At 43.7% G+C, this 25,809-nt stretch overlaps 1 protein-coding gene across 1 annotated transcript in view; it reads right to left on the bottom strand.

Moving 5' to 3' along the window:
• SH3RF3 (SH3 domain containing ring finger 3) overlaps positions 1–25,809 on the bottom strand; it is a gene marked incomplete at its 5' end in the record, with an annotated part of 378,862 nt that overhangs the window by 30,798 nt on the left and 322,255 nt on the right. Inside the window, one exon of the mRNA XM_019528481.1 lies at positions 19,302–19,633. Coding sequence (XP_019384026.1) covers positions 19,302–19,633 — 332 coding nt within the window. The remainder of the gene's footprint in view (positions 1–19,301; positions 19,634–25,809) is intronic.

Genomic DNA, 25,809 nt, shown 5'->3' with positions numbered 1-25,809 from the left:
TCCCTTTAAAATAATTTCATCCTAAGTCTGATTTTCAAACAGGCGCAGGGCATGTTTTCTGTAGAGCACGCTCAGGGCCCTGTAATAAATTATTACATTCTTTGAGAAGTACTTGTGAAAGCTGGCACATTTCTAAAGGTCTGCTGGTATAGAACAAAGATTAAATAAATAATTTAGCCAGGTATGCCAGCTCAATTGTACTTTCCATAAAATTTAAATGAAACAGATGTACAAGATGAGGGTATTTTGTTGTGAAACCTGAGGAAATAAAGAACAATTTATCCGACCTACAGAACGATCTATCATTGTAGCTTCATTAACAACTTCTGATTCTAAAATGGGAAAAAGATTTATAAATACACCAAATATTAAACAAATATGTTATACTTAGTGTTTTAAAAACTAAGTTATTTAGATTGACTGGCTAACTGGCTCTTGGCTTCCTTACAGGGAAGAAAAAACTGCACACGCTGAGATTAACCCCTACATTTGTAGAAAACCAGAGCAAGTTAATTCCCTGTATATTTGACTATGCAGAATGTGGTGTGACATATCTTGATATTACACATGCAAAGTTACTGCTTACTGATTATCACAAAGGCTGGATTTCATTTTGGCAACAAACAGACAAAATTGCTTAGTCTTGCCTTGTAATCTTATTGCTTGACAGACAACTGAGACTTATAGCTTTACGGAAACCAGAACGTATGGAGAAAAGTTTGGATTTGTGGAGGTTGTCTCATCCCTTATCCCTGGCATATTGTGTACATCCCACTTGTCTAACACTGTTATAAACAGTCATACCACCATAAGCTGTAATTTCATCAGCTCCGACAAACTGAGCAATATTGCAATGGCCTGTACTCAGAGAGATTGCTAGGCAGAACTCTGGTGTCGCAAGAGGTATTTTCTTCTCGCAAAATCAATTCCCCAAGCCCAAGAAAAGGAGGCATTTCCTAAAGAATGAAAAATTAGGAAAAACTTTTTAAAAATCTGAATAGAGTAGACATGACTCATAAATACATAAAAGCACAATAACTTCTATGGACAATTCATAGATTTTTAGGGTTGGAAGGGATCTGGACCTCAGTAGATCAGCAAGTCCGAACTCTTGCCTTGCGCAGAAAAGAGCATTGAGGTCAGATGACCCCAGCTAGGTGCTTGTCCAGTCTCCTCTTGAAGACCCCAAGGTAGGGGAGAGCACCACCTCCCTTGGAAGCCCAATCCAGATTCTGGCAACCCTTACCATAAAGAAGTTCTTCTTAATGTCCAGTCTAAATCTGTTTTCTGTCAGTTTGTGGCTGTTGCTCGTAGTTATTCCAAAGGGAGCCTTGGTAAACAGAGTATTCATAAGAAGTAGCATTCAATAACAGACTGAAAGGCAAGCTGAGACTGTTACAAATATCATTACAGTCCTCTGACTGGGACTTAGAAGCAGTCAGAACAATGGGGGTTTTTTAAAGCAAAAGATACTATCTCTAAAGAATGTATTTCAGAGAATTAGCAAGAAGATAGTCATGCAGGTGTTGTGATATCGCAGCACTAAGGGAAGGGGTGGAATGAGCTATATCTTAGTGTTTCTTCAAAGTACTAAAATGGCAATGGGGAAAGTTTGGTGCATCCTGGGCCAACCCACAGCCCTGGGTATAAAATGTCTGTCCTCTTAGAGATATAAGCTCCGCTCCAAGTTAGGCAGGTTCTACAGCTTGAAACTCTGGGATCCTAAAAGCTGTACTAGTGTGCAACTTGCCCAAATGTCTAAATCAGGGGTGGGCAAAATATAGCCCATGGGCCAAATGCAACCCACTCTATTGACTGGATCCCGCCCGTGGGCAGGCAGCCACCAATTGATTGTATCCAGCATACGACTGCCCCCCTCCCCTGAACTCTGCATGGGGCCAAGCCCCGCCTGCTCCCACCCAGGGCAGCACATACTGTGCTCCCACACTTGGCTCCAACCAGTATGAACAGCTTCCCAGCAGGGTTGCTCCCAGTGTGGCTGCAGCCTCCTGGGTACTGCTCAGATCCCCTGGCCTCCAATGGCTCCTCCTCCTGCTGTCCCTGCTGTGCCACTCTGGACAGCAGGGAACACAGGGGAGGTCAACGCCCCTGGGGATGTGTGCGGGGCAGCAGATGGACAGCCAGGCAGGGGGGAAGCTGAAGCTAGGTGCAGAGGTGTCTTGGAAACTGCACCTCAAAGTCTTGAAAGCAAAATATGCTGGCATTGGCAGCCTCCTGCCATCTGGCATGCAGATCCGGGGGCTCGCACCCCTCGGAGGGTTGCAAGGCTGTGCCAGACTACTCCCGGGGTGCAGGTCCCTGGATCTGCGCTGGATGACAGGAGGCTGCTGCCTGGGACTGGTGCTGGGTGCAGCCCACGCCCAGCACCAGGCTCCATAGAGCTCAGCCTGGTGGTGGGAGATGGAGCGCGGCCCTGTCTCTGTCCGCCTCTTGCCGCTGGGCTGCACTCTGACTGGCTCTGCCAGCCCCAGGGAGGTCAGCCGGGCAGTGGGAGGCAGAGTGCAGCCCTGGCTCCGCCCACCTCCCTCCACTGGGCTGCACTTCATGGGGCTGGTGGAGCCAATTGTAGCACAGCCCAGTGGCAGGAGGCGGGCAGAACTGGAACTGAGCGCCAATCGGCTCCGCCAGCCCCATGGAGCTCATCCCGGTGGCAGGATGGGGCAGAGCCAGGGCTGCGCTCTCCGCCAGGCTGAGCTACATGGGGCTGCAGAGCCACTCAGAGTGCAGCCCTGGCTCTCCCCTGCCTCCCACAACTGGGTTACTTTGAAATTTGAAACGTTTCAAAACATTTTGAATGCCCTCATTTCATTTCAAAGCTGCTTTGATGCTTTTTGTTTCCTTTCAATTTCGCTGTTTCGAACTTGAAAGGGTTGAAACAGCTTCGAAATGAAACACTCGGTGAAATTTTGCACAGCTCTAATCCCCATGGCTTCCCTGTGCTGCCTCCAGCCTGGAGCCGTGCAGCAGGGGCAGGAGGAGGAGCTGCTGGAGACAGGGGAGTTGAGCAGTACCTGGGTGGCTGTAGCTGTGCTGGGAGCAGCCCCACTGGGAAGCTGTGTATGTGGGCTCTCAACATACACCAAAACTCATTAAGTGGCCCTCTGACCAAAATAAATGCCCCTGCCCCAGTCTAAGTACATACATTTTGCACACCCATACTGTATTTCAAAATAAAACCAACAAAGTGACAGTTCATTAGCCTGAAGAAGAGACATACTAATTTGTTCAGCCCTTGGCTTCTGCTGTAGGAGTAAAGAGAAATTGGGTTTCACTCAGTATTTGAGGTTTTAAGTTATCAAAGGTGCTTTGCATCCCTGGAGGTCTTGCTGTTCTTGAAAGAACAGCAGCAGGACAGAGGTGTTGCCAATAGCACTGAGGTGAAGCCAGCCGTTGTTGTACATAAGCTTCTCATTCAGAGCAGCTATGCTGCACCTCTGCTGCAAGCACTGCTGCAGGCATTTAAGATGCCAAAACATTGCTGGGCAATGCCCTGTGACTTGCTCTTGAAATGCTGAGAGCGGTTAAATTCTTTAATAATTGTAGGAACCAATTTACTATGTAAATGCTTAAAATAAAGGGACTATTCCCCAGCATTCTGGTAAAAGGCTGCATAGAAAGTGGCTACCATGTTCGCATCCTGCAAGAGATGGCGGTGCCATATGGAAAGGTCTTTACTTTCTTGAAAAAGTGACCAACACATCTTTTCCTTCCAAATGACTCTTCTGGCACTTGTTTTATGATGGCCAATAAGGTGTTTGGGTTTTGCCAAGTTCAAAGGCTTACCAGAAGCTACTTAACCCCTTGAGCAATTTTTAAGGGTCTGTACTGCACCATGAAGGAGAGCTGAAAAATTGGATTTAATTTTATCCCCAATATTACCCCTGAATATAAAAATGTCAAAGCAACAGAGTCAATAAACACTATTTTCTGGATTGAAAATAATATTTTCATGCCCTGTTTAGGCTTCTTATGAAGAATAAGTTTCTTATGTTTCCTCATTCTCAACTCTTTAGTTTAGGTGCAACTTCTCAGGCCTCCTCCAGATGTTGAAGGGTGGATAGGATCTAGGGACTCACTATTTTTGGGACCTGAGGTAAAATTCCTCAGACTTCATCCTGCATCTGCTGCCACATAGGGAACCCAGGGTTGGGGGAAGGCTCAGCAGTCCTGGGCTCCCTGCAGAAGCAGACATTTAAAGGGCACTTGTGCAGCCCAAGACCAGAGGGCCACTCACAGGTCCTGGGATGCATGCATCCCTTCAAATTGGCAAAGGGAGCCCTGCATGGGAGATCAGCTCCTTAGCCTGGGCTCCCCATTTGCCATGACATTTAAAGGGTTCATAGACAGCTCTGCACCAGGGAGCTGGTCTCTGATGAGAGGCTCCCTCTGCACCATAAAGTTTTAAGGGTGCAGGGGCAGCCCAGTGCTAGGAAACAGCTCTCTTTACACTAGCACACCACATGTTGATACAAAATGCGATACAAACCAGCCCTGAAGATTTTTCACAGTTAATGACTAACACCTTTGTGGCTGGTTTAACATTTTTATTGCATGAAAAATTGCTTGAATATGTAGCCTGTTACACATTAACTTATTACACTGCAATAAGTGTAATGTCTGGAGGGCTCCTCTGAGTGCTTCTGGGCTAAAAGGGCATGTGGTGAGCTAATAAGTTTGTTTTTCTGAACCTTTTGTATTTAACTTTGTTCATATTATTGTGCAGCTTTTCCTCAAGCCCCACCTCCAGTCCTTCCCATGTTAGCCTACATTAGCTATTCCTGACATGCAGACTCCAAACACTCTGGGCTGCAGAATATAATCCATCACTTTCTGCATAATGTATCCCTTGTAACACTTGGCTGGAGTGCTTAGATCAGGGGCAGGCAATGTTTTTTGGCCGGAGTGCCGAAAAAACCACAATTTTTACCTTGGACACTGCCGAAGTGCCAACATGCCGGAGCCCAGAGCAGCTGTTTGCAGCCTCCCAGCTGCAGCTGGTCCACAGAGCCCGGTCTGCTTGCACCAGGGCTTGTAGCTGCCCAGCCACCTGCTGGGAGCAGCTTGGGCTCCGTGGCTAGCAGCAGCTGCTTAGAGCTTGGGCTGGCAGTGGTGTGCCGAGTAAAATGGCCCTGTGTGCCATGCTTGGAAGTCGTGCTGGGGTTTGCTGATCCCTGGCCTAGATGCTACCATGAAACCCATGATTAATAATGTGACCATCCGCTGCCCTCACAGCCTACCTTCTTCTCATCTGCAGATTAGGCTACTCTGTCAATGATCAAGGTGAAGTGAATGCAAGCTTTGTTCATTTCACCTAATAACAGAAACTGATTTTTAACATGATACAACTATAAATCTAAATGCTGCCATGAATGTTTGATTATATAATGCATATCATACAATAATACAAGAAAAAGAATCACTTCCACATTGGAACAGAAAAGACAGCTTTAGCATAATATTCTACCTAAAAATCTGCCCACTACAGAGGAAGTTAAAAACCGCTTTACTGTAGTCAGGTAGCAGGGGGAGATTTCCCGCTGATCACCTGATACTATATAATCCAGAAAGAATGACTGGCTTTATCCACTACATTTTAGTTCCCTAGCACAAGTACAAATGCTTGTTCTTAATCAGGAATATATTTTACCCTATTTAATGATTACCATATTTAAGTGCATACCATGTGTGCCTTTCCCCATGATATCAGCTCCCCAAAATTGGGGTACATCTTAAGTGGGGAAGATGACTTTTTACCTGGAACAGAAGTACTCTTCTTTGATTCCTGCTTCATAGTGCAGCAGTTGTAGCATAACTATTCAGGCAGGTGGGGGAGTCAGTTGACTGAATAGCCCATTGTTCTTCACTGCACAGGTGCTAACAACTGTGCCTACTTTTTAATGATTTTGATGTTCCACTAAGCTAATGTTTTGTAGGACAATTTTGCTGTCTGCTAGTTGCTTCTGGTCTCTTTTCTCCTGATTCACAGCCCTAGAGACTCTTTTTACACTCATAGATTTGTCCATGGAGACATGTCTTCAGGAGCAGCTAGGGTTTCAGCATCTAGTTAAGCAGGAAAGGGAAGGTAAGTCAGCTGAGGATTAGGCTCTGCCCCTGCTCTGTGCAGCCATTACTCCAGAAAAATCTTTTTTTCTTCATTCTGCCTTCTCCAAAACATATGTCTATTTTGTATTCAAGAAAATATGGTAATTTTAAATTTCTTTGTTGCTTTAACTGGATATAATAGTAAGGTGTCAACATCCAGAAATAAAAGAGTTACGCATTCCATTCAAGACACCATACTATACTCATAACTATAACATCAAAGCACCTTCCAGCAGTGCATAAAGCATCCTGACTAGCATCTGTCACAAGCTTGTTTTTTCATCCTCCCCTCACAGGTAAGAAACAGTTGTTTTGGATTTTATTTTCATGGTGGAACATTAGAAAAAGTACAAGGACATGAACCACAGATGGGCAAATGATATTATTTACAGAAGTCACTTGGTGGCATATGAGCATGCATGTGTGTCTGTCAACTGTTCACTGTCAAACAAGGACTATTTTTCAAATGGGGTTCTATAAGGGTTTGTTCTGGGCCTGAATTCAAAATAATCTTGGTAAATTAGAGAAATGGTCTGAAATCAACAAGTACAAAGTGATGCATCTGGAAAGAAGAAATCAAATGAACAAATACAAAACAAAGAATAATGGACTTGGCAACAATATAGCAAAAAAAGAATCTGGGGATTATAGTGATCACAGCCTGGATATCAGCCAACAGCACGATGCTCTTGCAAAAAAGACAAATCTCATTCTGGGGTGTATTAACAGGAGTCTTGTCTCTAAGACACAAGGAGATAGTCATTCTGCACTGATGAGGCCTTAGCTGAAATACTGAAGTAAGAAATATATAGACAATTTGGAAAGAGTCCAGAAGAGAGTAATAAGAATGATAAGAGATTTAGAAAACACAACCTACAGGGAAAGGTTGAAAGAACTGGCTTTGTTTAGACTAGACAAGAGTAAAGAGAGACAAGATAACAGGATTTATGGAAGTTTGCTATGAAGAGTAATCATTTATTTCTCCATGCTTATTGGGGGTAAGACAAGAAAAATCAGTGTAACTTGTAGTAAAGACTGGATATTAGGAAAAATGTTCTCACTCTTAAGGTGATGAAATACTGGAACAGGCTACCTAGAGATGTCATGGAACCTAGGTTTTTAAGAACAATTTAAACTAAACAAGGACTGTTCTAATACATTTGATCTTACCTCAGTGTAGGGGAAAAGACAAGAGGATCTCATGAGGTCCATTCCAGTCTGACATTTCTATGATAGCCCTGATCTGTGCCAGTTCTTCATACTACTTCTTCCTTCTGATCAGCAGTATGTTTCTTAGCCAGGTTGGTCCTAAACTTGCCTCTAAAAGTACTTGTGCTTAGACTTTAAATCTAACATACAAGTTTGAAAAATCAGTTCTTCTTTTCACATGCCAGTTATGTCCTAGGCCTTGGGTCTCTCTACCACAGCAAATGACATTACCAGTATGTGAAATGTTTGTGGGATTTGCTCCCTGCAAGCTTTAGACATGAATAAAAGCCATGAAACTCTGGCAAGGGAAAAACACGCAGTCCTGAAGTTACCAGTTTCACTTTATATTTATCATTATTTTAAAATGCGTTCATGGCATATTCCATTCACGACATTAACCTATATCAGGAAAATATATTGGAGCAATTGACTTTAGTTCAGTGCCAGTGAGTTTCGATGCTAGCCTGTTGTTAGCATGCTGAGTATAAGGCACTTTTCCATGTGCTCCATGGGTGGGGAAGTGGCGCTTTAATTAGAGCGGCTCCTAGAACTGCTCCATTTAAAGCGTCGCAGTGTCGTGTGTATCAGTGCCCCTGCGCTTAATAATGCTGGTGGGAGTGCTTGAACTAAAGCTTGCTCAATGTACTTTAGTTAAAGGGCCCCTGCCACCATTTTTAAGTGCAGGGGTGCTTATACAAGAGATGTGGGAGCCTGCTGGAGCACGGAAATTGCCATGTTCTAGCAGACTCAGGGTGTTGGAGCAGCCTCTGTGCTTGTGTACTGGCACCCATAGTGACCACTGATTTATGGTCTATATTCCAATTTCTACAGTCTTAATGTTCCTCAGTAAAGCAGATCAGTGAATATTTAACTTATCGAAGTATATTTAAACATAGCATAATGCAACAATTAGGCAGCCTCTGGTTTTATATTTAACCAGTTTTTAAATAGTCAACCACTCAATGTCCTTATGAACTACAGGAAACCCTTGCTATTCGTGGGTTTGGCATTCACAGTTTCAAATATTCATGAATGCCGAACCCGCATCTTAAATACAGTACACTTTATACACTTACAGGAGCTCCTCTGGAGCTCCACACTTGCTGCTGCTGGGTTCCCACCACTGCCACCGGAGCTGTGCCCCCGCCCCCCCCAGCCACCAGAGGCACTGCGTTCATGAACACAGTGCCTTATTCACGGATTTCGCTGTTTGCAGGGGAGCTGAGAATGTATCCCCCGCAAATGGCGAGGGTTGCCTGTACTTTTTCCCCCCCCAGTGTACTTTTTAAATTCCTTAAAATTATCTTCTCCCCAGAATATGCTCTCTACCCAAGCGCTCTCTATCAGTTGGACCTAACGACTCATGTGTATCAGTACCCTTGCGCTTAAAAATGGTGGCGGAGGTGCTTGAACTAAAACTTGTTCAATGAACTTTAGTTAAAGTGCACTTTGGGCACAATTGGGCAAGGTACTGTCTAGACTGCTAGAGAGCCAGGGAGGGGGAAATATGTGCCAAGTGAATCTTACTTACTGCTTTCTGTTGGTTACTGCCAACAGAAAACCTCACTGCACGTCTGTTCCAGCAGCCCTGGGAGCATGGGCTCCCTGAGAGCTGCCATTCTGGTGCCCCCTCTAAATTGGCATCCAGGGCTTGCGCTACACTTGCTAATCTCTAGTTATGCTATTGCTCTGTATAAGTCTTAAATCCTTACGTGTACTGAGAAGCAGCTCACATAGGAGCCAACAGTTATAGGGATTTCTGTAGCACTGCTCAGGGTAAAAGACCTTAGCCTGGGTCAGAGTTGCAAGAAGTAACCCCAAGAACCTCATCCAAAGCCTACTGAAGTTAGTCACAATCTTTCCGCTGACTTCAGTGGGCTTTGGATAAGGCCAGAGATGTTGTTAACAACTTTACCCATGTGATGAGTGGCAAGGAGAGTAAAGAATACATAGGGAATGGTAAAATAAATCCCACTGTGGGAATAATAATGAATGAGGCTCACTGGTTATATTCAAATGTACCATATGACAGATTATGACTTGGTCCAGAAGGAATTACTAAACACAAAGACATCACATCAAACAAATACAAATATCAGTTTGCCCCCAGAGTGATGTTACCATTTGGAGGAATGATAGCTAAAGGATTTGTAATCTTATTGCTATTACAAAATAAAATTAGAAAAGCTCTATCACACACAAAAATGTATACTAACTCTCCCTCTACTGTAATTCAGTAATACTCTCAAATGACATGACATAACTAGAGAAATGTTGCTGATATTTGTGGTGTGTTGCGAAATGCTGCTCCCCCAAGACAGATATTTTTTTTCTGACACAAAGTGCATTTTCAGTCGATGTGTATAACTCTTCTAGCAGTGTTTATGTAACCTTTTTATGTCTGGAGTGATTGCTGACGTTTTAACCCATGTACAGGCAGTCCTCGACTTACAACATTTTGAGTTACGATTTGCACTTACAATGTTTATAAATTGACACTGTTTCAACTTTCTGACATCGGTTTCAACTTTACAACGCTTGATCTGATGCAACGCCATGCCAGTGAACAAGTTCACTGTGTCGCCCATCTCCCTGGAGAACATCTGTCCAAACTTCCTTGGACACTTTCTTTAAGAAAGCAGCCAAGGCTCCTGAGAAGACTCCAGGCAAAAACCCTTCATGAGCCCTTCAAAAAGTCCAGCAAAGCCACCTCAAAGAAGTCCTTCCAAATCAATATGATTGCTATTTACAATATAAATACATTAATGTAGCTATATTACTCATCTATAATTGAGTACAAAATTCTTGGTTATTTTTGGTAAAAATCGGGTATTGGGCCTTGGTTCAGGAACCGATCCCCCATTTATAATATTGTTTCCTATGGGAAAATTGGTTCCAACTTACAACATTTTGACTTAAGACACGGTTTTCAGGAACCAATTGTGTCGTAAGTCCGAGGACTGCCTATATTCTGAGGTACTGCAAAACACACTAGGAAAACATACCAATATCTCTAAGACCAGTGGATGAAATATGGCAATTGAGAAGCTGAATTGCAACCAATGTTGACAGCAAAGTAACCTTCAAACTTGATACCAGAAACTGTGTACATCCCAGTGCACTTGTTATACCATACAGAATACTTGCTGTACATCCCCTGCTCTGTCTTGTCTCTTCTCCATTCAAGATATACTGGCTCATGTGTCCATAGCATGAAAACCAATAAACAAAGCTAATTTGTTTTGACATCCTGTGGATATATGAGGTGATCATGGAGCCAGCGGTGCTGCCATGGTTAAAAAAAAAATCATTTTCCAGAATCAGATTTGATGCTTTTTACACTGTGTGGTGTTATTACTGTTTTTTACTATTGGATGTTTTCATCTGGAAGGTTTTTGGCTATTACTCTTTGAGGATGGGGGATATTTCTATGTCATCTATAAGGAACTCTGATAAAAAAAATCCCCAATTTTTGGGTTAAAAAAGTAACCCAAAATCCACACTATTTGGTGATCAAAATGAAACATCACTATCTATCTGTCTAGCTACACATACACATATATGTCCATGTATTAGTGGTGTTTCATTTTAATCATGGAAATACGTGGCTTTTGGTTTACTTTTTTTAACCCAAAAATTAGGGATTTCTATAAATCAGAGAAAACCAAGATCACTGGTCAACTATCAGCTCTGAGCACTGCTAATACAAGGCAGAGAGCAATGCCAATACAGAGCTTCTTTTATTTATGGAACTGTGAGCTCAGTGGTCTTAGCAGCCAGGGGGAAGTCTGCTTACACCATCCTCTTCAGCTGGGCAAAGGGCAGTCCTGAACTTACGATGGGCTGGCAGATTAGGATGCTGAAATCTGGGACTGAGAATCTGTTTGGGAGGCAGTATAAACAGGAAGACGTGATGGCAATGGTACTGAGCCTGTTTTTATCTCATTCTAGTCAAGTATGTGGCAGAATTGTGCTGTTGGCTGCTATGATGTGAGCATCTTTTTGGGTGCACAGGAAGGGAGCACCATCCTAATTTATGCCTTTTGTCAGTCACACCAGCGACATGCCTCCTTGCACTGATATTCCTTTAATAAGGGTCATTTTGCAACACACCCCAAGCTGCACCGGTAGTACAGCTTTATGCACAGTTGGCCTTGGAGTGCCTAAGTTTCACTGATTAGGGTGCTTGCTTGCACCCCCCTGCACTCCTTGGCCCAGATTGCAACTTTTCTGATGCACCTCACATGAACGCTAATACTGTGTTTTTCACATAATGCTCTCAGTGCTTTCCCCTCTGTCTCTAGTGCTCCCTCATGTGTCCTCTCTTTTGTCAGTTTAATTTTCCACCCCAGCCAGGATTTAGTAGACATCCTGAGTCCTGTATTATAAAATCAGGCTTCCTAAGTGCCAACAGAATGCTGTGCCTTGGCATTTATGGTCTCATCTCAAGTTAGTGGATACACTGAATTTTATCTCAAAGCCAAGCGTTCTTCATTCACGATGTCTTTGGCCTCACCTTCCCTTATCATTGCAAAATACAGCACAGGGCTGCTAGCAATGAAATTAGGAAAACTTCATTGTAGGCACTTGAGGGCTCCTGTGATAGCAATGTAGGGGGAAAAAAGGGGCTTTCAGAGGCTGATTGGCAGCAAAGTCAAGCTTAATATAACTATGGAGAATATGAAAGCATTCCTAACATCAAAAATAGGAAGAAGAAAAAGAAATTTTGATCAATGGCACATTGCTCTTGATCTAAGTGAAATAATACTCAGCCAGTCAAAAAATGTATCTGTTTTATTGTAAGACTGAAGTTTGCTATGTTTTGACAGCTGGGGTTCATGCTTTTGGCTAGGTTATTTGCCAGCCCTAAAATATTCTTCAGTGCGTTGCCAATTTTTTGTCACTTTGAATTGAGCATGAATGATGGAGAAGAAGGTGCTGGAGAGATTTTAAGCATGAAGTCTCTACCCCAAATCAACACTTTGTTGCCTGAACCCACACAACCAAAAAGAGAGGCTCCTAAGTGCTGGCCAGGTTTCTGGTGGATCACTTGAAGGTTGCAGAGCCAAGATCAGCCTTCTGGCATGTAGAAGACAGTGTATCATTTGGTGGTGACTACAGCTCTCTGTTTTGCTGAAAGGAAATGGATCTTTAACAGTACTTATTCTTTACAGAATTGGCCTACATTTTTCAGATAAAACCTCCAGCAGCAGAATGCACTAAACCATCACATGTTACAAAAGAAATCAACTCCAACCTGGAACATGATTTAACATGTCGCTACTAATGCCTTCATAACCACTCCACATGTCCACAAAATGCCAGAACTAATCAGACTAACAGAACTTACTTTTTACCTTTCTTAATGCAAAGCTTGAACATGGTGTTTCTAGTATTTTCTGCATTTAAGGAACTTACATGAATGAGGGGAGAACTGAGAGGTTCTGCTTTTGTGTCATTTATTCTTGAATTTGTTCTGCTTTCTTCTTGTTCTTCCAATTTTAGAAGAAAATTCTAAACCCTCCACCCTCACGATTCAGGGCCAGGCGATGAGGCACCTGCACAATGGTGAGGCCTACTGCCACCTGGGGATGCCCACCAGCCACTGGGCCAGGCAGATGCCAGAGAAGACCATCACCAGGATTGTGCAGGATGCCCACAAGCTGGACTCATCCCTGCTGGCCCCCTGGCAGAAGACAGACGCGGTGAACACCTTCCCCATCCCCTGCGTCACGTTCGTCCTGAGAGGCTTGGCAGTCCCCAAGACCCCCCTCAAGAAGGCGGACACTGAGATATGGCGGCTGCTCAAGAAGTGGCTGCACCTGCCTCTGTGGGCCAGCAATGAGGTCCTGCACATCCCCTACCGGCAGGGAGGCACCAACGTCCCCCACATGGGAGACCTCTGCGACATCAGGGCGGTCACCCACGCCTTCCGCCTCCTGACCTGCCCGGACGCAATGGTAAGTACCATCGCCACCAGTGCCCTCGAGGAGACCGCCCACAAGAGGATTGTGAGGCAGCCAACCCGACAAGACTTGGCCACCTTTCTCAGCAGCTCACTGGAGGGTGAGTTCAGCCAAAACAGTGGGGATTTTGCCTCGCTGTGGAGCTGAGCCCACAACACCATGCACCGCCTCAGGAAATGCATCAGCTGTGCCTGGACCTGGACCAAGGAGCACCGGGAGCTGGGAGTCTCCCCGTGACCAGCCCCGCATGACGACCACATCACCGGAACGCCCCACACGAGGACCTTCCTGGAGAGGTTCCTGAAGGACACCATCTGAAACAAGTACACTGGCGACCTGAGGGCCAAACCCGACCATGGCAAGTCACCTAGAAGTGGGACGCTAGCAACCACTTCATGCCCAGCGGGAGCTTCACGCGTTTTGCGGACCGGTGCTTCCTCCACCGTGCCTGCCTCAACTGCCTGTCTCTGAATGGGGCTGTGCGCTTCGGCCACCAGGACAAGAGGTGCCGATGGTGCGGCTGCATGGCAGAGACCCTCCCCCATGTGCTGTGCAGCTGCAAGCTCTGCAGCTCTGCCACAACGCTGTCCAGGACTGCCTGGTAAGGGCCATCCCGGTCTCAGTGGGGGAGATCTCCGTGAAACGCACCGTCCCGGGCTGTGAAAGCCAGATGCGACCTGACATAGTCATCACCAAGAGGCCAAGAAGGTTGTGATCGTGGATGTCACCATCCCCTTTGAGAACCGGCGCCAAGACTTCACCGACGCCTGGGCTCACAAGCGGGAGAAGTACACCCCACTGGCTGACACCCTGATGGGCCGCGGCTACGATGCGATGGTCGATGCGCTCATCATGGGAACGCTTAGAGCCCGGGACCCCAGCAACGAGAGCGTCCTGCATGCCTGCCGCGTTTCCCGCTGCTACGCCAAGCTAATGCACTGCCTCATGGTGTCTGACATCATCCGTTGGTCCTGTGACATCTACGTGGAACACATCACGGGCCACCACCAGTACTCCGACCCCACCACACGAGCCGCCGCTGGACCTGACCCGGGGGGGACAGCCTGAACCGCCCCCCCACCCCCTCCACGCCAAATGGATCTTCACTTCACTCCAAGAGGATTCTTTGACCACGGACAACCCCGCTCCACCCGAAGAGGACCCCCATGATGAGACTCTATGTGGACTGAGGCACTTCCTCCGAACCACTTCCTCCACCATTGTGGACCATTGTAATGGGTTTGTGTGTATCTATCTCCTTTCTCTCTCAATGTCGCGAACCCCCTCCCACCCCTGCCCCCTCCCCTCATGCCCCACTCCCAGGCTTAGTTGGCTAACATTGTATCTCCTGTAACCTAGTTGCATTCCCTTCCTCACCCCCAGCCCTCTATTGCTAGTCCCTCACTTGGGCAATCTTTATTCCCCTATCAGGTTTGTCATCTTTTTTTCTAGATTCCCAATCCTAAACATTTACTAATAAAAGTCAATTTGTTCTGTAATTTCTTTTTAGGGGAGCTTGCTCCAACATAAACAATCCCTTCATATTTACTAGGAATAATACATTCCTCTTGCAAAAATTTAGGGTTAGCCATACTGAATATCTGATTCAATGAGCTACTGTAGTATCTTCTGCTCCCAGTGACTAAGTCCTTAGTTTCCTTTACTTTTACCTATCCCAAAGTGATGACTACTTTTTTGTCATTTTACAGCAGGAGCTGACTATGCCTAGCACTTCTGCTTTAGAATGACTTTATAGTTTTTAAATACAGAATTCAAGTTTTTTTTTAGAAGATATGAAGTGATAAAAAACTTTTTCACTTTTGAACAAGTTTCATATAAGAAAAAGCAGTGATGTACATGTGAAAACTAAAGAAATGGGAGCTGAAGCTGTGCTGCACCTACTGGGATCTGGTCCTTTACACAGAATTTTAGTACTACACACTGAAGAAATCAGTCTTGGCAATTAGAGTCATTGTTTCAGCAGGCAATCTGGATAAAGGTTTTTACTGTGAAATGTGGAAAAAAAACCAATGCGCCACAGTCACATCATTTATTAAGCCAAATTTCCAAGGGGACTTCTATATCCAATCTCCAAATTTGCAGTTGTTTTTGTGAAGAACCACCTATATTTGGACAAGCAAATGATACTGGCAAGAACAAATCATGGACAAATATTTAAATACTTGATTTGCACACGCAGAACAACAGGTATCCAATCAAGGCCCATTTTGAAAATCTGGCTCTTGTTATTTCCACATCAATAAACAGAAACATGATAAATTTTCCCCATTGCTATGATCTGTTTAATAGATTACCCAACTTCTGTAGAAATTCTAGGAACTCATTTGTTGGTTTTGCCATATTTTGAAGCTACAGATTTTTTTTCTGCACATTTAGAGCAACTGTATAATTCTGTGTTGCCAGTTTTCAAACATTTTTGCACATTCCAGCTGTTAAAAAAAAGAGCCAGTGAAATTCATGATGAATTAACAGGCTTCTCACAAGAGCAATCACTTATCCTCCACTTTAGCAGACACTGTGCCAGACATTTTGGAGTTTAATCAAAATTCTCATCGAAAGCCAAATCAGTGGATTTTTACAAAAAGTTTAATTAGAGTGGTCAAGCTACCCAGAGTGATTTGCTTGATTTGATTAATGTAACGAGGAGCACGTTTAATAAGAAATGCATTCATTCATTCAAGCAAGTGGTTTTATCGGAGGTACCAAACTTTACGCGTAGCAGAAGTTACAATGGGAATAATTGGGGTGAGATGGAACCAGAGGCCATGTTATAATTACGTGATCTCAGCCACGTTCTGCCACTAGAACCTAGATGACACCCATCCCGACTGATGAGCTAAGGGCCTTTGGCTTCACAACATGGGGATTTAATTCCATTCTATAGTCCCCTCAGCTCTCCAAATGGGGTATTCAGAAAGTTTAACACATTTTAATTTTTCAAATCTTTCATGGTTACATAGCCTGTTAAAAGGTCAAGATTCAATTAGTTCAGCAGCTGAAGGAGATTCAAACATTAACTCTACCCTAAAACAGCACAGTTTGATTCTACTTTTTGTTTTCCTCCCTGAAATATCTATTGTGTTGATATTTCAGGGAGTTCCTGTCCCCAGACCTTCAAGTTCAACATATTTATTAATCATTTGGATGCTGGAATTAAGAGCTTCCTGAGCAAATTTGCCAATGACACTAAACCAGGAAGCATCATGAATATGTTGGAGGACAGAAGCACAGAAGGATCTTGACAGATTGCAAAGCTGGGCTGGAGCCAACAGGATGAAGTTTAATGCTGACAAATACAAGGTGTTACAGGTTGGGAAGAATAATGAAAAATACAAAATGGGTGACACCTGGCTGGATGGCAGCACTACAGAGAAAGATGCAATCCCAGCTGGGCTTGCTCCCCCTGACCTTGTCAGTCAGCCCTCACTGCCCCAGCTAGGGAGCAGAGGGGCAGGACCTGCCCTGCTCTCTGGAGCAGACAGCACAGTCCAGCCCAGGGCTAGAAAGCATGCTGGGATACTGGGAGACTGTGATTTACCCTGAACCAAGAAGGAGTCTGGGACAGAAGTTTCATAAACTGGGTTGACCCAAATCAGATAAGTCTGATACTACATTCCACCAGATTTTTCTTAAATTTCTTTCAGCCATTTTCAAGCTGGTTTATGCACACTGAGGTTCTGTTCTGTTACAGGTTTAAACCAGTTTCTGATCACTCAAACTGGTTTATGTGTAAATTCTGTCCCTAGCCCTAATGACTATGGCTCAAAATGAAAATCTTCAACTAAAGGCTGCTGAATTTGGAGGCAGTGTGAGTTGCTCTTGCATCTGAGCATTATGGCTGAATTCTCTCTTTAAAATAAAGAAATGCCCAACTTTATGATGAAGAAAGCTGAGATGTGAATCCAGATCTGCATGTCAGCTTTGTGGCTCAAACCCTTTCTAGTATCATGCAGCCTTATGTCTGGCACCAGCCACAAATCCTAAACATATTTTAAAAATGGTATTTAGATATAATTCTGTGCAGATAACAGGTTTGAGCTACAGACACATCCAGGGTCACTTCTAAAAAAGGGAGAGCATCGCAACATCAGAGCTCTTCGTGAGATAAGAATGAAAGACGATATGAATAGATAGAGGGGCCTATTGCTCAAAGCACAGGCCAGTTATGTGCATGCAACTCCTCTGCCACAAACACATGGCAGGAGAAGAGCAGGCCCCACAGATTTCAGAATATTGTTTTAATTATTGTTTCCCCTCTCAGGCAGTTCAAAGAGAGCATATAATTTTTCAGCAACATTTTACATTACAGGAATATATAGTTACCCTACTACTCATAGTCCATGGAGAGCCAAGTATCATGCCTTCTATTTTCCTTTACCCAAATTCAATATCTTTAAAATATATGTTTGGACAAATTTACACACATTTTAGAAAGCAACACAGTATAGCCTGTCCTGTGTAATTTTACCATGGAATCTTACAGAAACTTGGAATACTGCTTTGAGTTTTAAAAAAGTATGAAACTCCCATTACACAAAGGCCTGATGAGGAACACATTCCCAAATATATAGATATTCCAGTGAATTTGCCAATATACTACAGGCTGCTCTAAGCTTACAGAAGAAATACATTTCTTGCAAGTACAACCTATTGTCATGTATCACAGAGTGTTTGGTATTAGTCTGGAATTCATTCTTTGGAAACAGAGGATACATTCAGATCCAGAGCAGAAGTTCTGTACCCTTTTCCTCTTTATTGAAAGACATCAGGAGGAGTTTCAAGGAAGAGGATTAGGAGAGGATTTTAAAACACACATTCCTCATCTTTGTGAAACTAGTATTTATCTGTGAACCTGACCACTATTTACCAGGTTTACTTCAGCACACTGGAGATCTCCAAACACAGTATTATTGTGTACAGAGTAAATGTTTACCCTGTACACATCGGTCACTATGGAAAGGCTTACTGAACTTATGAAAGAATTTCTTTAAGTCCCAGGAAAGCTAAGCTCTCCACCTCTCATGCTGTTCAAATACAAGCCATAGTTTACATCCAGCAGGGAGTAGGCTCTGTTCTGGTGTCCAGAGGACGGCCCTTAGAGTTGCTGTATGGGAACTGTTAGCAAACTATAAACTTTGGGCAGAAGCAAAATATTTATTAAGAGTTGAACAGGCTGAGAATATTTAAAGCAGCACTTGTGCTGGCTTTCATTACCAACATGTTTCAGGCACAGACACTGAGGTATTGGTTCCAACATTGACTCCTAAGAGCCTGAATCTACAACGTATCAATCACATACTGCAATGAGTCATATCTAATCCAGTTCTCTCTGTTTCACCGAGCCATGGCAATGCTATTTTATCAAAGAAATCGGGATGTTTACAGAACTGGTAAACAGCTCCTTCCATTTACAAGTCAGTGTTTTATTACGCTTCCCTTACCAGCCCTCAGACTTGTACCTCATATAACTTCTTTCATGTGATTAGGCAGATAGTTTCTGATTTGGCCATCTGGTTGTGAAACCCCAGACCCTGCTCTAATGTCTTTCTACACTGCTTTAAATTTGTAAGACTCAGACATCAATCACTGAAAGTGCCAGAAAATAGAAATGTAACGGATTAATAGCCATATTCGGGTCTCATCTACAAGGAGATAATGCCTGCCATATAACCAATGAACAGATGCAAAACAAGAATTTTGAAAATAGTGCTAGAGATGGATGTCCAGCTGGTGTATGAAGAAAAGCTGCTTCTGCTTCTACACCTGGCAGGCAGCAGTATCTCTGGTATATCTATCCCTCTTTGTTCACATTTTTTGAAACTCTGGAATGGGGGTCTTTTGACATGGAGAAAGGATTTCTGCTTCCACATTTTCCCCCACGACAGCTAGTTAGGAATGACAGTGGCAGACAAGCAAAAAAAAAAAAAAAGCATGCTGCTTCTCTCCCAGCAGCTGCTAAGCTAAACGAGAGAAGGGGCTTACCTTTTCATTTTTCCTTTCTTCAGCTTTACAGGAACTGTTGGTTGGGCTAGAAGTTACCAGGCTGCTGACCGGCCCGGATCCTGCCTCCCCGTTCAGATTGGCTGCACTCACGTTTGGAGGAGTAATGGCAGCTGCTGCTGAAGTGAGGGGAATGATGGGCCGGGCACACTGTGCTCCAGGAATGACTTGGATAGGGGACTGGTGGATGTGCTGTGGAGAAACCATGGAGTGTGGCCGAACCACAGTGCCTGGGAGACGGGATGGAGAGCTCTGGGTTCTCAGCGGGGAAACTGTTGCTGTGGGCCTCTCCTGAGCCTGAACAGACGGATGTGCTAGTGGGGGAAACAAAGCAAAGGGAAAAAAAAAGGATAAGTATCGATACAGTTAAGTAACAGATATTATTTATGTGTAAATTGTACTGTTAATACACCGTTTTATTAGATGGTCCCAAAGGGGAATTACACTTTGTCATCACACCAGAACATATGGTGCTGAGAGTCTTTATAACCAACATGATAAAACACGAAGTGCCACAGCTCCTACCCCACCTTGTGAACGTCCTGCTTAGTGCTCGCTTGACTTCTCAGTAATCCATAGTTGCAGTTTCACAGATGTTAGGGTCGGAAGGGACCTATTAGATTGAGTCCGACCCCCTGCCCCCGGCAGGAAAGAGTATTGGGGTCAGATGACGCCAGCCAGGTGTCTGTCCAATCTCCTTTTAAACACCTCCAAGGAAGGGGACAGCACCACCTCCCCTGGAAGCTTATTCCATATTTTGGCAACCCTCACTGTAAAGAATTTTTTCCTGATGTCCAATCTGAATTTGCTCTCTTCCAGTTTGTGGCCATTATTTCTAGTTACCCCGACAGGTGCCCTGGTAAACACAGTATCCCCTATTTCTTGCTGATCCCCCTTCCCCCCCCGATGAGTTTGTAGTCGGCCACGAGATCACCTCTCAGCCTTCTCTGGCAGAGGCTGAAGAGGTTCAGGTCTCCCAATCAGTCCACATAGGGTTTTTTCTGTAGGCCTTTAACCATATGAGTGGCCCTCCTCCAAACACTCTCCAGGCCATTCACATCCCTCCTGAAGTGCGGTGCCCAAAACTGGACGAAATACTCCAACTGCAGCCTAACCAAAGCCGCATAGAGGGGAAGTATCACCTCCCTAGACCTGTTTGTGATGCACCTACTTAGGTCTAGGAAGGTGATACTTCCCCTCTATTGTATTTACTCTCCAAACAAAAAATAAGCTCTATTTTAAAATAAGCTCCAATTTCAAGCTGATAGAGTGCTGTGTCTTCCAAACCTCCTGGATCCCACTATAATGTTACTGTTAATTTCCTGATAATTTCTGGAGTGCCCTGCACTGTTACACCTAAATCAGGAGGAGATCATTTAGATAATCAAAACCAACACTGTATTTTGTTGATATGATTTTAAAAATCTTGTATATTACTTCATAACACAAAAAAAGGATTTAAAGATGATCAGAAGAGATCACTGTGCTGTTGAAAATGAATTAAGCAGAACAAACTCACCAAAGAGCCTTTCAAGTCAGTGTTGTATCTGCCAGCATGCTCCTAAAGGGGCTATGCAAGATCACCAAGTTTTCCCTTCCCCAGATGAGTGAACTCTGCTTTACCGCCCCCTAATCCCCACCAAGAACTAGGGAATTACTGGTCATTTCTCCAGCAATAACTACAACACACTGACTATCAGTGTCAGATCTCCAAGGATCCAGGAAACTATACAGCATGCTGGCTGTGCCACAAAGCTCAACAGAAAACTCCAGTTCTATTTCCATAATGACATCTCCTTTGACCTCCACATTCACTTGTGACTTTGCCATAACCTGCATACAGCGGTCCTAGAATGTGTGGGAGATCAGGCAATGCCCTTACTTAAAAGATTCAGAGGTAGGTCTGGCTGGAGAATTTCCTGTCAAAAAAGATGATGAGGGCTTAACATTTAAGTTATCCAGACAACATTGAAAACTGTTGAATATAAATATATATGTGTGTGTGCATGTGTATATATGTGTGTGTGTATGTGCATGTGTATACACACACACACATATATATGTATGTATATATATGTGTGTGTGCGTGTGTGTGTGTGTGTACACACACACAGATATACACTCATATATTGGTGGTCATGTATATACATACTGAATACTCTTATACTTCTACTCGTATGCCCATCCACTCTAGAATAGGCAGCATCCAGGGCAATCACACAGGCTGGGGGAGAGACAGGATCAAATAACTGAATCAGAGACTTGAACCTGGGTCTTCCACATTGATTTACTGTTTTACTGGGCCATCAATTATTTTGGAATGGTGGTCTCTCTTTTTCTGTTTTGCTCTTTCTACTCCACTCTGAATATAAGACACCTACCTAAAAATGCTCAGCTGAAAAAGTTTTTGTTTAAAAAAAAATGGTGCTTTTGACAACAAAATTACATTTTATTGGAAGCCTCCCAACCAGCTCTGTTCAGTAGTTCTCTGAGGAACCCCTATTGGAGAAGTACTTTTTATGAATTTTTATAGTGTTCTGGACCAAGATAATATTGAATCAAATAATTCTAGAAAAATTTTAAATAGTATTTTATATTTATAAAAATAGCAGTCTCTGCTATTGCATTGTGAGGGACTAAAATTAAAAAAGGCATCAATTTTCATTCTCAGCGTATAAACTGATCATCCCCTGGGGGTCCTCTCTCATGGATTAGTTTTATCCAACTGACCAGGAACACAGTAAGACTTTTTTTGTGTATCTACTTCCTCTCAAAGCATCAGATATTAACTGCCTTTGTAGACTGGCTTTGGCTATGGATAGGTATTATGTTTGTGTTGGGAGAAATACCCTTCTCTTAGCATGGAAAGCTAGCATACAGGCATTCAAGTGGTTTTTCACTTAAAAAAAACTGGTTCTTCTACGAAAAATTGAAAGCACTTCAAACCAGAAAGTTTTTTTGGCCCAAGTACTTTTCTTGTGCTAGCTTCAATAATTACATTTCTCTAAGGGCCATAAGGTTACCCAGTCCTCCACTCTCCCTCCCTCCTTCCTTCCCTCTCTTCCAATAGGGTTACCCAAGTCTGTGCAAGAGGCAGGGGACATTTCCCCATGACTTGAATACTTTCAGGGTCAGGGCATATTTTCCCATGGCGCAAACCATCCCACACAGTCCCAAGGAAGTGGGGGTAGCAAAAGCACAGCTCATTATCAGCCCCTGGCTAAAGAGCCTGCCTCTGAGGCAACTTTGTTGCTCTCCAGCAAGGGGGGCAAAATGCCTGTACACTCATTTTCTAGTATTGCAAATTTCCTGGAAATCTGGAGTACTACAACTACACACATCCTAGGAGACACCTAGCCCCAGTTACTATTTGAACTTGCAGGTCCCTGTGTATTAATGTTGCACTTAGCAAATCCATCAAACTGTCATTTATCAGTCTAGAACTTGTTAGGACCTAACCCTCTCGCCAGAGGAAAAACCTATACATTCAGATAGTCTCCAGGCTGCTGCTCTTTTTTTTTCCTCCTTACTACTTTTCCCTGCCTGGATCACCTGACAGCTTATTGAAAGATGTAGTCCATTTCCACACAGTTATTAGAAATGGCTACTTTTGATTTACTCCAATCTAGGTTGTCCCCTCCTGATCTTTATATAATAAAATGTACTTGTGCATAGGCCAATCTGGTGACAGCCTTGTTTTGGCCTTGTGCATTTGGCAACACTTGCTATGAAAAATATATCATTCTAGTATGCAGGCTTCAACGTTTTGAGATAGGAAAGAAGGTGAGAGCACAAAAAAAACAGTAAAAGAAATGGTCTGACTAACCTGTGAGAGAGACTTCTTTATTTCACTTGATAATGTCATATGTTTACTGTTAACATCTAAGCTCAAGAGCTGCCTTTGCTTTTACATCTTTGGATCTGGAATGTGCTGTGTTGAACATGCTATTAATTAGCAATGTTCATTGAAGGTTATTTTTGTTCTACACTGCTAATAATTCATTTTCATTCCCATATTAGTGGCTTTATACAAAATTGATTTGTTACTCATGCAGATTGCAAGCCAACAGGAATGTGACTTAAATACTGTATAATGCTGTTTCTCCATACTACAGGACTAGATGGAGGAGCTTTGTAAGGAGTGGAGCCACAGGACAAGTCTGTATTGGCCATTACATAGCAATGAGAGGAACACTGAGCTGGGATAGTCCTTAAGCTGATTTTGGCTATTCTGCTAACTTATTTTTATTTATCCAGGAACATTATATTTTAGTTTACATTTAAAAAAAATAAAACCTCATAAATGCCCACGGAAGGACATGTTGCCTATTTTGTTAATTCTTCTGTCTTTTCTGCAGGCTAAGATGTCAGAAGGAACTTGATGTGTGGTCTAGAGGAGACAAGGTGAATGTGGGGATACCTGTAGCAACCTTCTGAAAGCATGAGATGACCACATGGATTTGCACTGGGGTAAGAAAAGGATGGTCTGATGCTTCTACCTGGGGTAAAATTACCCGGCAACAATATCCTACCTCTGCTTCAAGGGAATCTGTCTTAATGGCAGCACAGACATCTGAGGCATGAGGAGACACTTACACAAATCCAGAAAACCAAATATATACCAGATTGCCAGATGTTAAACTGATGCTAACTTGGTTCCATTACCAGATTCTTAACATAATGACATGCTTAATGCTACTCAAGAACAGGCACTTCACTACTGCCTAATACGCTGTCTCAAATCATGCATATTCAGCCTTTGTGCTGTCTAAGTGGAGCAAAAGCGCTATCGGTGATGAGATAGGATGTGGTGAGGAAATACGGTGTGCTTGCTTCTGCGCTCAGTTGAAGGCAAGTTACCTCCATTTAAACTAAACAAAAAGGTGATATTCAGGAAGTTACACATAAACTGGTATAAGTGATTAGAAACCAGTTCAAATTCCATAGTTTCATATATGTTAGGGTTGGAAGGGACCTATTAGATCATTGAGTCCAACTCCCTGGCCTGGGCAGGAAAGAGTGCTGGGCTCAGATGACCCCAGCCAGATGTTTGTCCAATCTCCTTTTAAATACCTCCAAGGAAGGGGACAGCACCACCTCCCTTGGAAGCTTATTCCATATTTTGGCAACCCTCACTGTAAAGAATTTTTCCCTGATGTCCTATCTAAATTTGCTCTCTTCCAGTTTGTGGCCATTTTTCTAGTTACCTTAACAGGTGCCCTGGTAAACACTGTATCCCCTATTTCTTGCTCCCCCCCAATGAGTTTGGACACGAGATCATCTCTCAGCCTTCTCTTGAGGAGGCTGAAGAGGTTCAAGTCTCCCAATAGGTCCACATATGTTTTTTTCTGTAGGCCTCTGGATTTGCCCTCTGCTGTCTAGTTTGTGTACCTCCACCCATAGTTTGGTGTTGTCAGCAAACTTGGACAGCGTGCTTTCTACTCTCTCGTCCAAGTCACTAATGAAGATATTGAATAGTACCGGTCCCAGGACAGAGCCCTGGGGGACTCCGCTGCCTACATTTCTCCAGGTAGAAACTGACCCATCCACCACCACTCTCTGGGTGGGTCCCATAAACCAATTTTCTACTCAGCAGACTGTGTAATAATCTACATTGCAACTGTTTAGTTTGTTTATAGGAATTGGGTGTGACACTGTGTGAAAGGCCTTTTTAAAATCTAGGTAAATAACATCTACCTCTATTCCTTCATTCAAGCATTTTGTGACCCGGTCGTAAAACGAATCCAGGTTAGTCAGGCAGGATCTGCCTGCTATGAACCCATGCTGATTGCCCCTTAGCAACATTTTACCTGCTGGTCCCCCACAAATGTGATCCTTAACAATTTTCTCAAAGGTCTTGCCAAGGATAGAGGTGAGACTAACTGACCTATACTTACCCGGTTTCTCCTTCCTCCCCTTCTTGAAAATAGGGACCACACTGGCCCTTTTCCAATCCTCAGGGACCTGTCCCGAGTACCATGAGTGCTCAAGCAGTTCATAGATTTCATAGATATTTGGGCTGAAAGGGACCCCGGAGGATCATCAAGTCCAGCCCCCTGCCCCAGGGGCAGGAAGTCAGCAGGGATCATAGGATCCCAGCAAGATAAGCTTCCAAATGTATCTTGAAGGCTTTCAAAATGGGTGCTTGAACCACCTCCAGTGGCAGTCTATTCCAAACCTTGGGGGCTCAGACAGTAAAGAAGTTCTTTCTTATGTCCAGCCTGAATCGGTCACTGTGGAGTTTGTGACCATTCAATCTTGTCATCCCTTGGGGCGCTCTGGTGAACAGATGTTCCCTCAGATCCCGATGAGCACCCCTGATAAGCTTATAGGTGGCCACCAAAGCACCCCTGAGCTTGCGCTTTTCCAGGCTGAAGAGCCCCATCGCTCTCAGCCTTTCATCATAAGGTCTGTTTTCCTGACCTCTGATCATGTGCGTGGCTCTCCTCTGCACTCTCTCAAGCTTCTCCACATCCTTTTTGAATTGTGG

This window comes from Crocodylus porosus, unplaced genomic scaffold, assembly GCF_001723895.1.
Source record: "Crocodylus porosus isolate Cpor-Errol unplaced genomic scaffold, CroPor_comp1, whole genome shotgun sequence".
NCBI lineage: Eukaryota > Metazoa > Chordata > Crocodylia > Crocodylidae > Crocodylus > Crocodylus porosus.
This window is presented reverse-complemented; position numbering and strand designations above follow the sequence as displayed.